Source organism: Centroberyx gerrardi, chromosome 11 (assembly GCF_048128805.1).
Source record: "Centroberyx gerrardi isolate f3 chromosome 11, fCenGer3.hap1.cur.20231027, whole genome shotgun sequence".
Classification (NCBI taxonomy): Eukaryota; Metazoa; Chordata; class Actinopteri; order Beryciformes; family Berycidae; genus Centroberyx; species Centroberyx gerrardi.
The window spans coordinates 29,175,095-29,192,009 of NC_136007.1; the positions used below are offsets into that span (position 1 = coordinate 29,175,095).

The 16,915-nt window shown below is 39.2% G+C and overlaps 1 protein-coding gene across 9 annotated transcripts in view; it reads right to left on the reverse strand.

The window, feature by feature from the left end:
- gria4b (glutamate receptor, ionotropic, AMPA 4b) overlaps positions 1-8,927 on the reverse strand; it is a 104,398-nt gene extending 95,471 nt beyond the window's left edge. For all 9 annotated transcript variants that reach the window (XM_078286871.1, XM_078286868.1, XM_078286870.1 and 6 more), the window contains exons 1-2: positions 8,837-8,927; positions 4,589-4,747 (exon numbers count right to left, since the gene is read on the reverse strand). In XM_078286871.1, coding sequence (XP_078142997.1) covers positions 4,589-4,747; positions 8,837-8,927 — 250 coding nt within the window. The remainder of the gene's footprint in view (positions 1-4,588; positions 4,748-8,836) is intronic.
- Positions 8,928-16,915: the final 7,988 nt, after the last annotated feature.

Sequence of the window (16,915 nt, forward strand, 5' to 3'; positions counted from 1 at the left end):
CAAGGACAAACATGAAAGGCATGTATTCATGCAGGGGCAGGAGAGAAAAAAAAAATGTTTCTAATGCAGCATGTGTGTCTATAGGAGCATGGGCTGCTATCTCGATCTAGTGTGAGTCAGAGTGGCACGCTGAATATAAATGACTCATCGCAGATTAAGATGTCACTATTTCAATAAAGGCAAAGGCAGGGGGCAGCACGTAGGAGGTCAGCTTAAAACCCCTTCCACTGCCTCATTCACATTCCCTTTAACCCTCTGTCTCGCTGTGGGTTAACATGAAGCAGAGAGCTAAGATCAGCCCAGTGAATGAATGGTAACAATGCAAAACTGATCATTGGTGCAGCTGAGAGGCAGTTTGAGCGTGTTCATTTGTGTTTCGCAGCCTGATACTCTTTCTTTACCACCTTTCTTTGGAGTTTATGACGAAGTTCTACGGCAGAGATTCTCTCACTCTACTGATCCACTTTCACCAAAAAACTGTGTGACTCTATTACATACAGCTCTCCAAAAAACGTGTCCTATTTCCAACTCCATAGTCATTGTGGTTCCTGTTTGGTACATCAAGAATTACACACCTCTCCTCCTCAGTTAACTCATCTCTTGTATCCCGCCGCCTTCACTATAATCCTCCCGAAGTTATTTAAAGGAATACAGCAAGTTTTTGGGCAATTGCTCATCATAATCGCAACGTGATGAAAACACAGACACCAAAATCATCCATGTGTCCCCGATTTCGATGAACAATCTCCCAAAGACTTGGCGTGTTCCTTTAAGTAAAGTCTGGTGGTGGGGGGGTGTTTCAGCACAACTTTAATACGTCATCAAGGGCTGACTCAGAACCAAAGATGCTGCAAAGGATTTCTCCTTTCAGTTATTCTCATCAGATATACTTTTTCATTTCAGTTTAATATGAAGGATCTCAATTTAGTGAATTATCCTGCAAAGAATTGTTGAGGTGAAATCTCTTTTTTGAAGTGATATTTTGTTTCTCCAGTGCATCAACAGTATTATACTGAAAATAGATGGGATGTCATCAGTTTTTAACTGTTACGAAAGTACCATGGTCATGGCACACTGTTTTTCTGGGTATTTTCTACTTATCAACTAATTATCAACAATTTCTGTTATTCACATATGATTAGCTAAGAGACAACTGGCAGTTGTCCAGTCTTTTTCAGAAACACCTGGATGTTCTCATTGACCTTCAGTCCAGATTCCCTGAGGAGAAATCCTCCTGTTTAAAGGGACACATGGTTGAAAAAGCCATTCAAGTTCAAGGACCCAGACGCTCTAACAGACACTGTAACTGTGAGTGACGCTGACTGTTCTGAACCTCTGCAGCTCACCAGCAATGGCACCTTGACAACAAGGCACAGATCCATGAAATTATCTTCATGCTGGCTTAATGTTTCATAGTAAAGCAAACAGTCTGTTGCTTCTGCCTTTTACTTGTGGCCTGTCCTTGTGGTGATGGGATTTTCTGTCTTAACATTTTCAACAGATAATAAATTGTAGGACTACATAAAATGCACTTGTACATTTACATGCAAAATTTACTTTCACATTGAACATTGACCGGAAATGATGGGTTTTATGGGAAATGTGGTCTTAATCTTGAGAAACACTAACACTAACAATACCACTTGTGTGAGATAGAAGCTACCAATCGTCTCAAACATGCTTGCATTTGTTTAGGGTACTTATACCAAGCTAGCACAATTAATTTGACAATGATATACTGATGTTTAAAATGCTACACACAGCACCTTTAAAATGGATGAGACAACCAACAAAATAAAATCTTAATAGCTTTCCTTCACAGTACAGTTTCATACTCAGTAACACCACTGCAAATAATAAGGAGACTATTGTTAGTCAAACAAATGTACCAGGATCTATCTGAGAGTCTGGGACAGGAGAATGATTATCAATGACAATGGGAACATACAACAACATTCGTCCCCGTCCTCCCACCAATTATCCCCGTCAGCTTTTTTGACAGCGGCGAGCAGAGCCACTGAATGGCCTAATCTCTCTTCACAAATTAGCTCCATCACTCGTCCCCTTTCCCAAATGTACACCATGTCCTTGAACGTCACATGGTTAACGCTGCCTATTCATAACCATTATCTCAGGGCCTTCGATAATGGAGTGAAATAAGGGGGTTGAGAGGGAGAAAGGACTCAAAGACACTGGGAAATGTGAAAGGGGAGGGGGGCAAGATCAGCTCTGCGGTTCGATCTCAGATTCCCCACTGGCCCACAGCTATCAGAGCCATTGATTGGTTCATGTAATTCTGCTCTGATTTGGCTTGGCCAATCAATGGGCTGCAGTCTCACTTCCTGTGACTGTGCAGCCATTAGACTAGAGGTGAAAAAAAGCTTCTTCTGTTGCTGGGAACATACAGTATATACCCACCAATACCTCTACAACGGCAATTGCTCCTCCCCTCTTTATCGCGTCAGTTATTGAGAGCCATTTGCTGTCTCACTGCTTAGCTTTGCTGTCTGTACTGACTGAGTGAACACAAAAGGCCAGTGTTTCCGGCATGGTATTACCTTGCAAGTGTATTATAGACAGAGATGGAAAGAGTATTGAAATATTTTGCTCGGGTAGAAGCACTGCTTCCTCTGTTAAACTGTACTCAGGCAAGAGTACTTGTCTATAAAATGATTCAAGCAGCTCATACTTCGATATGACATTAGTGGGATTTTGTGCAGGTTCTAAAATCCTCCTAAACATGCCACTACAATTAATTTGATACTGTATTTCTATATTTATATTTATTAGGGATGGGACAATATATCGAAATTCAATATACTGCAACACAGAAATGCGACACGTATCGTGGGGCAGAAAAATTAATCACGATATTAGCTTCATTTTGTTCTGCTGTAGTAATCACAAATGAGACGCTTGACCATCACAGTTTCACAAGCTCTCCATCCAAATTATATTATTTGCACATTTTTAATGATATTTTAAAATGATTGTTTACATTCTAGCAAGCTAATGCCATTGCTAGGAAGATTTGTGGCTCGGAAATAAAGAGAATTCTGCACAGTCAGACTTTGTTATTATTTAACTTTTATTTATTACATTGTATTCTACTGTATTTATTGTTTTTCTTGCTTATTTTATATTCTATTAGACTTCACTAGTCTTTTTCCCCCCTGCTGTATCCCATTACTTTTGCTGCTGCAATGATCCAATGTCCCCAAAGGGATCAATAAAGATTAATCTAATTTTATCTCACAGGTCATTATAAGCCAAAACATTTTTAGTTAAAAAAAACAAACCTATACTATGTATGTGTTAAGTCCAGGATGACTGTTTGATTATAAATATGGCAGATGTCATTGTACTCACTTTTATTATGTCAAAAAATAAAACACAGTGAGGTAAAAAATAAATAAATAAATAAATAAAACTAGGAGTACTTCAATTATTCAAGTAGATATTAAAGTACAGACAAGTTTCCACTGCTGATTATGGAAAATGTGCTAAAACCTCTGGAATCTCTCTCTGGACGTACATAAGACACACACACACACACACACACACACACACACACACAAACCACCTCCACCATCACCAAACAAACACATGACAGCACTTCATTCTCTGCTTAATTTAGCTATTGATTTTTCTAACACCAGATCACACAATAGATAGTAAAAGACATGCGGCTGGTTGTGTTTTATAGTCTTTGAGGTGCAGAGAGAGAGAGACAGAGAGAGAGAGAGAGAGAGAGAGAGAGAGAAAATATTTCCCCAGAGAGAAATCACCAAAAATTACTGTAAGGAGATCTGAGTATTGCAGGTTGTGTAAATGGTGTGTGTGTGTGTGTGTGTGTGTGTGTGTGTGTGTGTGTGTGTGTGTGTGTTCATAATCGTAGTCCCCCCTCAGCATAGGGGGTCCACACAAGTCAGATTTGAACTGGCAGAGAGTAACAGCTTTACTGCCACATCCTCACACACACACACACACACACACACACACACACACACACACACACACACACACACGTCAACTCTTCCATGTGTTCAATTTGGGAGCACACCCATTTATATTATTATTATTGAAAATGACACATCCCTTTTAAGAGTGTGCTGTGTGCGAGTTGGTGTGTGTGCACCAGGGTTCAGCCAATATGGCTTTCTGATATTTTGTACTGAAGCTGCCAAGCTGATATTTTGTGCCAGTATTCAGTATCTTTAAATTTGACCATTTTCATGCCAAAAAAATTCCAAGTATTCAGTGTTTCCACCAGAATTTTCTTCTTTTCAGGGTGAAAAAGCCTCTGAAACAGCATTTAGACCATCATGGGACACTAAAACTCTCCACTGAATCCCAGGATACTCCTAGTACTAGTTATACTACTGCTACTACTAATAATCATATCCATCATATCAGAGGTAGATGACAGTGCTAGACGATATCCCGTTTTTAATAAAAGGCCAATATCAGCCTCATATCTTGGTCAAACCCTAGTGCACACACACACACACACACACACACACACACACAGTGGCCGGTACACCTTAAATAGTTCTTTCCCTTATCTTATTGCTTAGAACACACTTACAGGCGTTGGTGACAGCGAAGCTGTTGGCCGTCTCGATGTTGTCCACATGAGGCACCAGGTTGAAGGGGGCTTCCGAGGCGTTGGGGCTGGTGTTGTGCAGGAAGATGGCCAGGCGGAAGGCAGTGTACTCCTGATCAGTGTTCCTGATGAACAGACCGCCTGCATGGAGAGGAGAGACACAGCGCTTAGCAAGGAGGTCCAGTGAGATGCAAATACTGTAGATAGGGCAAATCCACCCTAAGACAGAATTCACACACATAACTGACTTGACTTTATTAAGGTGTACTGAAAACAGCGCAGAATTTTACATAAAAAACACAAAAATCGTAAATCACAAACATAAAAACAGAAATTCTTGTAAATTTGTACACGTGAAACAAGAAAAAAGTACAAAAATGTAAAGATTAAAAAGAAATTAAATTGCTGTGATCGTGGATGGTTCGATTACTGTTGACTAGGGCAGGGGCTCTCAAACATTTTCACATTATGGACATCAATAGACACACATCAGGGCCACAAAAAAGTGAAATAAATATATTAATAAAAAAATACAACCATATAAGAAAACAGCCAAGCGCATATTCCATCAGAAGTGGCTTTGTGTAAGTTCAGCACTCCAAAAATATCGGCCCTCGCCTGTTTGAATACAAACTTGTACTTGTTAAGATGGATATTTTTTTGCAGTGTAGGTTCATTTTCATGTCAAGGACCCTCAAACAAACGTACATTAGAACCCATGGACCCCCATTTGATCAGATTGAATCCCAGGAACTCATATGGGGAGAGTTATGTTGTTCTTATACATTCTCTAACTGGGATAACTTCTAGTCAATTAAACTGTAATGAAATTAAACTATTCCTCCCTCAAGGACCCCTGGAGGTCCTCGGACCCCACTTTGAGAACCACTGAACTAGGTTGGGAGGGATACAGGTTTTTGAAGGCCTATACCAATATTTTGGAAATGAAGCCAATAGCTGACATTTTCTTTAGATTTGACCATTTTCATGTGAAAAAATGACATGTAGCCTATTCAGTGTTTCCCACAGATGTTTATTCTTGTTTTATCTTGTCTGAGTAGTTGGCTAGTCGGCTGAGTTTGTGTACTGATAAAATGTTTTACGCATAAAACAGCTCTGTTTCATATTAATGCTAGTAGTTATGGACCATAAAATGTAATGTTATATTCTCTCCTATTTCTCCTGGATCCACAGAGTATCCTATCCTGGAGCAGATCCAGAAAGTGACACTTTTTTGGCATCACAGATAAGACTTTGTTTTTGTTTTACCTTATGAAAGTCTTGTTCATATCCATAAATCTGGACTCAACTGTTCATGGTCATGGAAATAACATTCCAATTCTGTTTGAGGTTGGATTTTGTTTGTTTCAGAATTCAAAATCTAAGTTAGAGGTAAAGTTCTTGGGATGAGACACTGTTTTTTTTTCTTTCTATTTTTATGGCTGACATTTTTAAAGGGAAAGCCTTTTAAAAGCCTGTCCTTTGGCTCCTTTATGAAGCCAGTGGAGCTGTTTGATTTACATGTGATTTTGAGTGGAACGGTTTCATGTCCCATTGACTCACGCTCACTAACAAATGCTCACAGGAGGTGACGATTCTTGAGAAACAAAAAAAAAAAAACAGGTGTGAACCATGCTGAATCTCTTGACTCTTAACCTCCCTACTTCTAGATGCAACGCAAAATCAGATGGAGAACAAAAATGCATACTGTATTGAAAAATCATGAATGCAGCGTGGGTTGGAAACATGAGATTCTTGCATTTCCGAAGAGCCTGTTTTCCCAGTTTGACCTCGCTGTCTAGAACGACCGACTGTGAACTCTTAAGACGGGTCACAACTTCCAGAAAGTTTGCACCCGCAAATCCACCCGGGCCAGTCAGACACTGTTAGGATCCTCTTTAGAAGCCGGCGAGAGCTTCAGGATTCCTCAAAAGACACTCTTTAAATCCTTACAAGACCTTTGAAGAACCTTTTCATGTCACTTTGAGGGAGTCTTGGAATCGCAATTTGAACTTCACCAGAGGATTTGCATCTACCAGTATGTGGTATACTGTGCGTCCCTGCCTTCCACCCAATGCATGCTGGGATAGGCTCCAGCCACCCCCCCATGAACCTGAACAGGAATGAGCAGGTACAGAAAATAAATGCATGTATCTTTCAGAAGCTTTTCTTTGCACGTATTCCTCGTGTCGGAATGAAATAACAGGAATTTGCCATGATTATATTTGTGCACTTGTTCCTATATTTCCCAGTGTTAATAAGTGTTGATTTTTCAGTGACAGCTATTTGGAGTTGCGGAGTGTTGATTTGAGAGCTGTTTGTTCACTAATACAGCTGATGTGACTCTGGGTGGACTGATAGAAACACTGGCACAGTGTTGATTTTTACACACAGAGTTAAATGAACACAGGATTTTGCTGTGTAGAGGGCTGATAACTGTGGAGATAGGAAATATGATGACACTTTAAGTGGCTTAATCAGGTTGACACAGACAACTATTACATTACCAGTGGTTGCCATCATTGGCAGCAATGCTGTTAGCCCAACTGGAGCAGATGAGATGCGGGATAACTGTACAATAAAACTCCAATCTCATGTGTTTTATTTGGGTCTGAAATACCAGAGGTACTATGAGGAAAAAACTCAATAACAGCGTTTTTTGCTTAAATCGACAGCAAAATTTTGACTTGAACATTTCTAATGGACAGCAGGTTGGCATTGCAGTTAGATAGACCTGGGTTCAAACCCCCCACCCTGCTGAAGTGTCCTTGAGCAATGCACCGAATCCCAGCTCCAAAATCTCCATCTTAACAAGTCATTCAGTCAAATATTGAGTCTTAAAAATCCAAATTTTCTTAAAATAAGTGTGAAAATCTACCAGTGGGATGAGATAATTTCACTTGTTTCCGATGCAAATCAACTCGTTTCAAAAATGTTCTCAAATCAAGTGTCATTTTCTTGATAGTAGAGCAGTGATCTGTCTTATTCTGACTTGTTTCAAGATACTGACACTCATTTCTAGAAAATTCCTGAAACAAGTGAAGCTGCATTGGAAACAAGTGGAGTTATCTCTCCTCACTGGCAGAATTTTTCTCTTGTTTTAAGAAAAATAAGATGTGAAGGCTGAATATGAGACTAAATGACTTGTTAAGATAGAGTTGTTTTTTTGCAGTGAAGACCCTTTTTGTAAAGAGTGTATAGAAAATTCCCGAAACAAGTGAAAGTGCATTGGAAACAGGTGAAATGATCTCACCCCAGTGGCAGATTTCTTCACTTGTTTTAAGAAAATTTGGATTTTAGGACTCAATAACAGACTTTTTGATTTTTTGCAGTGAGGCTCCTGTTCTGTGGCTGACCCTGACCTCTGACCTCGCTGTAGTATCACACTGATATTAATGGACAAGGGGAGTCATTTGAACAGCGTGTCATTTTTCATCAGCCTGACTGATTCTGACGTGCTTCAACTTCCCTTAAGAGCAAAGGATGCAGTGGAGGGTGAACCCACCAGAACTGAGGTGCATCTCTATCGCTTAAATGCATAAGTAACAGATATATGATTAATTCTTTTCTGAAAACACAATTTATTTTTGTAATAGAAGTGATGGTTTGCCTGCTGATGATCACCAACTGGAGGTCATAGTTTCCCCTCCTGCCTATAAATCAACCAACTCAACCCGCCTGCCAGTGAAATGAACGCCATGAATCCATCCCCTTTATATTCATCCCATTACAAACACTGTTAAATTGTTCCATAAAGGCATGGAGAGGTAAAAAGAAGAAAAAAAAGTGCAACTGGGAAGAGAAAGTGTGCAGCTGCAGGGGCCTATGGGACTATGACAGAGGTTTATTGCAGAGAGAGGAGCGGGTCTGCGAGAGTGTTCACAGCAGTCGATGTCCAGGCAGCCTGCATTGGGACTATACACACACTTTCCTGCTCTGATCTGCTGCAGTGGCGGAGCGCATTGGGATACACGCTCTAGCCTGCAGATACAAAACGCATTAGATGTGTGCATTAAAAAGCACATAGGGGGGAAAAAAAACCACACTCTCTTCATGTCATTTCAGAGGATAAAATGAGATGGAAGAGGAATTCTCCATCATTCTCCACTTTGAGTTCTAGTCCCGAGGTGTTAAATGACAGGACAGGAGCTAATATGCACAGATCGGCTCACATGATTCGTTTAATGCTGTTTTGTGGTCGGGCTGGCGGTATTAACGTGAAGCACTTACCGATCTGAACGCTGCTCGGGAAAGCACCCATTGTCAGTCCCCAAAAGCCTGAGAATATCAATAGAAACCGGTCGCAAGAAGAAATCCTCATTTTGTTTCGGTTAAAAACTGATGAGAGACATCGAGCAGGTTGAATGAACACCCCGGGGCAATAAAAAAAAGAGAGAAGAACCCCCCCCAACAAAAAAAAATCACAGGGTAAAAAAATAGAATAATAAAAATAAGATGCCCATTAGAAATCCATGTCTGGGTCGGATGGTGTTTTCTGGTAGTATTCCCCCCGCAGTGCCCGCTGTTTTTTTTTTTGTTTTTTTTGTTCGGGTAAAAAACCGCGTCCGTCCGTCCGGCGGTGGGAGATTTTTGCGCACAACACCAAGATGGGGGGGAGCAAAGCCAGCGGCGGCCAGTGCGTCTGGATGCGGCTCAACTCCACATCACAGCAATAACACACATGCGCCTTTCCCCCGACCCCGGCAGGAGGGGCGTCAATCCGCTCGGCACCGAGCTGTGGAAAAGTCCCCGCAGCTCGTTCAACATCCAAAACTTCCACATCCGCTGGCAACACACACACACACACACACACACACACACTGACTGTCTGGCGCGGACGAACTGACTGCAGCAGTGACTGATGACTGACAAGATATTATTTTATGAGTGTGAGAAATTAGAAGAGGTAGGGGGTGATGAGAGAAAGGGTTCTTTTTAGGACCAGAAAAGGGTTCTGTCGGCTTTTACCATAGCGGAATATTTAATGGTGCCATAAAGAACCTTTTTTTGAAAGGCTCTCTGTAGCTGTATTTTGTTTTATCAAGTCAGAGGGTCGCTTTAGTCATTATGGTACCATATAGAACCCCTACTCTAATCTAGCATGCTGTAGAGAACCATTTAATGATGCATACAATGTCCCAAATCAACAGGATTAAAAGAAGTTTGTAAAGAACAACAGTGGATTATTTATTCCGATTTTTTGTGTATCATAATTTGGTCAATGTGGTAATTTATTAGACATATAGGGACAAGATGCACAGCAGAACCCTTTATGGTGCCATAAGGAACCTTTTTTGAAAGGTTCTCTATAGCACCATGCTTAAATGGTTCTACATAGAACCTTTATGGTGCTGTAGAGAACCATTTAATGATGCATCAAATGTCCCAAATCAGCAGGATTAAAATATATTTGTAAAGAACAACAGTGGATTATTCATTATTATTATTATTATTTATTATTTTATCAAGTCAGAGGGTTGCTTTAGTTATTATGGTTCCATATAGAATCCCCACTCTAATAGAACCCTTGAAGAACCCGTTGGGTGTATCATAATTTGGTCAATGTGGTAAATTATTAGACATATAGGGACAAGATGCACAGCAGAACCCTTTATGGTGCCATAAAGAACCTTTTTAGAAAGGTAGCATGCTCAAATGGTTCTACATAGAACCTTAATGTTGCTGTAAAGAACCATTTAATGGTACATAAAATGTCCCAAAACAGCAGGACTGAAATAAGTTTGTAAAGAACGACAGTGGGTTATATATTCTGTTTTTTATTTTTTTATTTTTTTATTATTATTTTATCAAGTCAGAGAGCACCTTCAGTCATCATGGTTCCATACAGAACCCCTACTCTAGTCAAAGAACCCTTGAAGAACCCTGCTTCTTCTGGGTGTATTATACTGGTCATTGTGATAAATTATTAGACATGGGGCCAAGATGCACAGCAGAACCCTTTATGGTGCCATAAAGAACCTTTTTAGAAAGGTTCTCTATAGCACATACAGTACATACAGCCTTTAAACAACCCAAAACAACACGATTAGAAATTCTAAGAGCCAAATTATTCATTCTAATGTCATTTTTTAATTTTAACAAGTCAGAGGGTATCGAATCATCATGTTTCCATATAGAACCACTAACCTCACCAAAGAACCCACGAAGAACCCTGCTTTTGCTGGGTGTACTATTATTTAGTCTATTAGGGACAAGATACATTCTTTACAAAAAGGGTCTTTGAAGTGCTACCACAACAGAACCCTTTGTGGCAGTGTAAAGAACAATTTAAAAAAGTTTCTCTGTAGCACCATGCTCAAAAGGTTCTACATAGAACCTTTAAAGAACCGTTTAAGAATGCATGAAATGTCCCAAATCAGCAGGATTTTTTTAAGAGCCACACTGGATTAGAGGGTTCTTGGAGTCATAATGGTTCCTACCCGAACCAAAGAACCCTTAAAGAACCCTCATTTTTCTGGGTGTAGTATTACTTGGTCAGTGTGATGTATTACTGGTCATAGGTCAACAAACTATCAGCTTCGAGGGAACATCGATCCTGGATGCTCCCCTGGCGTGATTTAAAAAACATTTTTTTTTAGATATGGCTTCCAAATAGATTTCTGGCAATTTTCGCTTGATCTTTGCTCTCCATTACAATGATAAAAACTTCAAGATCAAATTTGGACTGATGTCGTCTAAGTCAGTGGTTTTCAATGTGGGGTCCGGGGACCACCCGGGGTTCTTGAGGGGGTTCCAGGGGGTCCCCAGCAAAATTAGGAATTGTTAAACTCCACCATTATTTCATTTACAATAAGTTAACACATTTAGAGAATGGGGGTCCGCGTGCCTAATGTGTACTAAATTAGAGGTCCTTGATATGAAAAAGGTTGAGAATCACTGGTCTAAGTTATGGAAAGTGCCCAGTTGACACCCATGTCTTGTCCCTCTGCTTCTGTCTCGGAGCATCAGCATCCCTCCACCCCGCATAGTAGGGGGGAATAAGGTCCATGTTAGATCTCAGCAGTTGCACATCAGCCTCCTATAGGGATGATGGAGACCTTTTCATGGCTCTGACATTTTATCTTAGTATATGGTGTTCATGCAATAGCTACCATGGAAAAACTATCTGTTTTAAGTCTCATCTAAGAACAAAAACCTTCTTGGATAGGGTTCCAGGGATTATGGGGATCCAGAGGGTAGAGAATGTATAATCACTGGCTTCACTCATCACTATTATCTCCCCAAATACAGTATGAGCAGTTCAACAATTCAATACTAAATAACAGCTAAAATCTCCCCATATGGGTCCATGGGATGAAATTGGGTGATCCTTGACATGAAAAAGCTTGGGAACTTCTGACCTACAATGAAAAATATCTATCTTAACAAGTCATTTAATCTAAGTACTGAGCCTTAAAATGTTATGTCATTCCACTTGTTTCCAATGCAACGTGAATTCTTCTTGAATCAATTTTCATTAGCCTTGTCTTGCTTGTTCCCGGGAATCTCTCGAAAAGAACGTGAAACTGCATTGGAAACAAGTGGAATTATCTCACATTTTTAAGACTTTTAAGAGTATGAGACTTGATAACTTGTTGAGATGGATATTTTTTGCAGTGTTGGCCAGGTGTTCCCAATGTCAAGACTGTGTCCCAAAGAGCCACATCTGGACCAATGTTCCCTCTAAGCTGATAGTTTGATAGACCTACCTCTATTCATTTATCTCTTTGACCAAATACTCATATATTGTCTGTCTTCAGTCTTTATTCCACTTTGTCCCCAGATGTTTAGTTGCTAAAAATGGGTTTGGAAGTTTTGGTGGCAAATGTAATTAGATGCAGGAAGGTTGCTGTACTGCACCTTGGGGTTTAGTCAGTCGACGGCCTTGTCTGCACCTTCTAATGAGAAACGCAAAGTGCTCTTGTAAGATCTTCCTGGAAAAGGAAGTGTAAGCTGCTCCCCTTGGGGTGACGCTGTAAAGGTAGGAAACAGGAGACGGTGGTTTTGCTGATTGTGAGGTTTTGTGTTTGCAGTGCAGCGTCTCCACCAGCAGGTAGGCCTGCTTTGAAATTAGTAATTATGCGAGAGTTGCTGTTGGAAACTGTGTGGGAAGTTAATTTTGCTTTTGTCCATGTGCTCATAAGAGGAACTCTTCAGCGCTCCAGTGACTTCATCAAGGTCTGAAGATGCTTCAGTGTCCCTCGGGGGCAACGCTGGAAATCTGAAAAACTCAATTTCTCCAAAACTGTCAGGGGCATCAGAACATTCACCTTTAGGAAGAGATTTAAAAAACAACATTTTACAATTCACTGGATGACTCTCAACAAGGCTTATCCTTTGCAATGGCTATCTCTATGCTAACAATGTTAATAAAAGCTTAAACTGATATTGATATTCATGAGTTTTAAAAGGCCTCATATGCTATTATTATGCTATTATATGCAATTATATCTAAAAATTACCATTTGACAACTGAGGTTATGATTAGCAAAGCACTGTGGTGTCAATTTACCTCTCTATGTGAGCAATAATTAATCCTGGGGAAGAATTCACACATTTTGCTTACATTTATAATGAACATATCACTGTGTATAACACAAGACCTTGTATCTCCAAAATATCAACTTTTCAGCAACTTGTTTTCAGCTTGATGACAATGCATCACTGAGTTTATCCAATGGGGCTTTGAAAGGTTTTCATCAGCCCTAAGTGTCGTGGAGTTTTCTCAACCCATAGTGGAGCATGTAATCCTTCAATTGAAGTTAAAATCATCAAAATTTGAGTTACAGGGTTTTGACCTGACATATTTTTGATCTTTTTATTGTTTGTAAAAATGTGCTCCTGTAGCAGACAAATAAAGTTGCTTCCAAGTGCACTGAATTTTAATAAAAGGTTTCAAAAACCTTATTTTTTATAGTTCTATCTACTTATATTTTGTATAGATTTTTATAGAGCACATATTTGATATCTATTAGTCCGTATTTAAGTAAGTAATCAAGACTGTTAGTAACGTTTGTAAGTAACAGCTGTAAGTAATCCATATCTTTCCCATATTTCCCACTCATACAGTCTACTTAACATGTGTTGTGAATTGTCAGCTGAATATGTTCATATAACCCCACAATTGTTCATATTCTACTTTATTGCTTTGTTTTTATGGTTTTATTATTTTCACTATTCTTACTGTTTTACTTCTCTCTATTCTCTTGTTTTTTATTACCTGTTTTATATTCTATTTGCGTGCTTGTATTCTATTTCCTTTTCCCTCCTGGCTGTATCCTATTACAATCAATACAGATCAATAACGTTTCATCTTTTCTCACACCCTCTGAGAATGTGCCTTTACCCAAAAATGACATACTGGGAAACTTTGAACTGAGTCCAGTGAATACCAGTCATTAGTCACATCCCAAAGTCAATATTAAGGTCACTCTCCAGTCTATATTCCATATAACCAAACTGTGATTTGGGCTTTTTTTTCCATCAGGTTTCCCACTATGAAGCAGAACAGTCTTCTGTTACTGTGCTCCCTGTCTGGAAAAAGTCAAAGCCCTCCACAGATTGTTCGGCAGACCATTCGCTTCCTGTTTGCCATCCTTGGCATTTGCATCATATGTGCATCTCTTTGGAAATATTTGCTGAGTGTGAGCAGGATGAGCAGAAAGGACAGGGGCGACTGGCCCCCCGGTTTAGGATCGCACCATAAAATGTGGCAGAAGGAATCGGTCACAAGCCGGATGCCTGAATGTGACTCCACTCCTCTACAGTGGATATCATCAGTCTACAAACCCGGTCCAATGTTCTAGTTTTTACTGCCATGAGGCTTAACATAAAAATCCATTAAATCAGACTTTTGCACATTCATTTTGACACAGTGACCAGCAAAATCAAGTTGAAAACAAAAGGCTACTCATTTCTGGTAATGTATTAAAAATGAAAAACTGAATCTCCTTGGGTGTGTAAATGTGCACACCGCTTATAATAGAGGGTTATAATTGTGTAGCTATTAGGGATGGGACGATATATCGAAATTCAATATATCGCAATACAAAAATGTGACAATACGTATCATGGGGCAGAAAAATGAATGGTGATATTAGCTCCATCTTATTCTGCTGTAGTAATCACAAATGAGACGCTTGACCATCACAATTTCACAAGCTCTCCATCCAAATTATGTTATCTGCACTTTGTAATGGCATTTTTAAATTGTTGTTTACATTCTAGCAAGCCAATGCCATTGCTAGAAAGATTTGTGACTCAGAATTCTGCAGTCAGACTTTGTTGTCATTGAACTTTTATTTATTACATCGTATCGTGATTGTATTGAATCCTGAACCCCAGTATCGCGTATCGAAATCGTATCGTGAGATAAGCAGATCATTCCATCCCAACATTTTACCATTTACAGTAGCAGTCAATGCCAGTTGACTGGAGAACACAAAGAGTTTAGGAGCTAAACGAGTCACAGGCTCATGACACACAGCTGTCATGGTGGAGTTGCTGAGTAAGCTTATCTCTATCTTTTAGTTTGAAGTTTGATATTTTGATTTGGCTTCTCCATGCAGACAGACAGAGCGAGCTCCAACTCAGTAGGAGTTTCATCTGTCCATGGGAGCTGGAGCTGACCGTGGTGCTGAAATGTTTTCACTGAGTTACTGTGGATGCCAGACAAACACAGCAACACTTTACTGTATGGACACTGGGCATCTGCTAGCTTTGGATGAGCTGCTAAATTTGACAAAAATAAACTAAACCCAAAAATGTTTGCACTTAACTGTCTCAAAATAACAAAAATGTCAATCAGTTCAGTTCAGTTGATTTATTTTGATCATGTACAGATAAACAAACAAATATACAACAAACATTTTCATTGCAAGTGCACACTTTTCAATTCCTACACCCTTTTTGTTGACTTATATAGTATAGCCTAATTGCCATAATAACCTAATTTCTTTTTAACCACACCATAAATATCTAATATGACCAAAAACCAAACAATAATACATGTGTGTTTGAGTGTGTACACATACATGTTTACATACACCAATACATTTGTACATAATTTACATACATATATACAAAACAATTTGAATGTTACTCTTTAAGTTTGTATTGTCTGAATTTTCTTTCTTTATATTTTTTCTTAAATTTGAACATTTCAATTCATCCTCAAATATACATCTGTTTTAATGTAGTATGTGCATATTGATTTTTTCTTTCTATAGTCATAGACACCTAATGTTGCTGTAAACGTCTGTAAATTGTCTGGAAGCAAACATCTTTAGATTTATACACACAATAATGTTTTAAGTTCAATCAAATCACTGATTTTCAAAACATTTGACTAATAATCAACCTGTTGGTATTTTCTCTACAGCCCACTTTATGAATAATTATTATAGCTGTTTTCTGTAGTAGATATATAGGTTTTATATTAGTCACACATGCATTACTCCACACCTCAGCACAATAACATAAATATTTAATAAACTACTTAAATCGAAATTTCAATTTAGCTGAACTACCACCACACTACTGCAAAATATAGCTAAACTAGTTTAATCCAAAGTACTCCCCAACACTGGAGAGCATTGTTGTTATGCTAATGCTCTGCTCAACGTGTGAATCAGTGACAGGCTATGGCCGACTGACTCTTCTCCAAGACTCTACCATAATGAAACGTCACTTGATGTGTCACCGTGAGAAAGATGTTTTCTTGAAAAAAAAAACCCCCATGGAGGTACAAGACACTTGGCCTTATCATTCTCCAGGAGAAAAAAACAGAAACCCTTTGAATTATAAGAGGCGACTGCATGCAAACGTCCGACATACATCACACTGATGTCTAATCTATATGACTTTGTCTCGTCCCAGAAAGCCGCACTGCGATAAATTGTATTGTGGAACTGGTGTGGGCAATATGTAATGCTTAAAAGAGACTGCGCTAATGTATATTTTTAAATGTAAGGAGGGTGGGGGGGGGGCTTTAAAATGGAAGTGAGGCATAGGTACAGAGGTTACAGTCATGATAAAGATGGATACTGACTTCAGTTCCCTCTACAGCTGCAACCACACTGTTGTCTGCCATGCAAATGTACAGTTTCATATAAAATATTGAGTGTTGAATGTGTTAAGTCAGTAGTAGCATTCTATTTTAAAATAGAATAGTTTGCAGACACATGCTTTAAAACTTTAAGACGCCTAACTCTACCAATGTCAGTCTTTGTTTTTGTGACATCACGTTGATAGAACTGAACTACATACATTACACTAATGAAGCATTATGGGGTCACACTTTAGAACTCC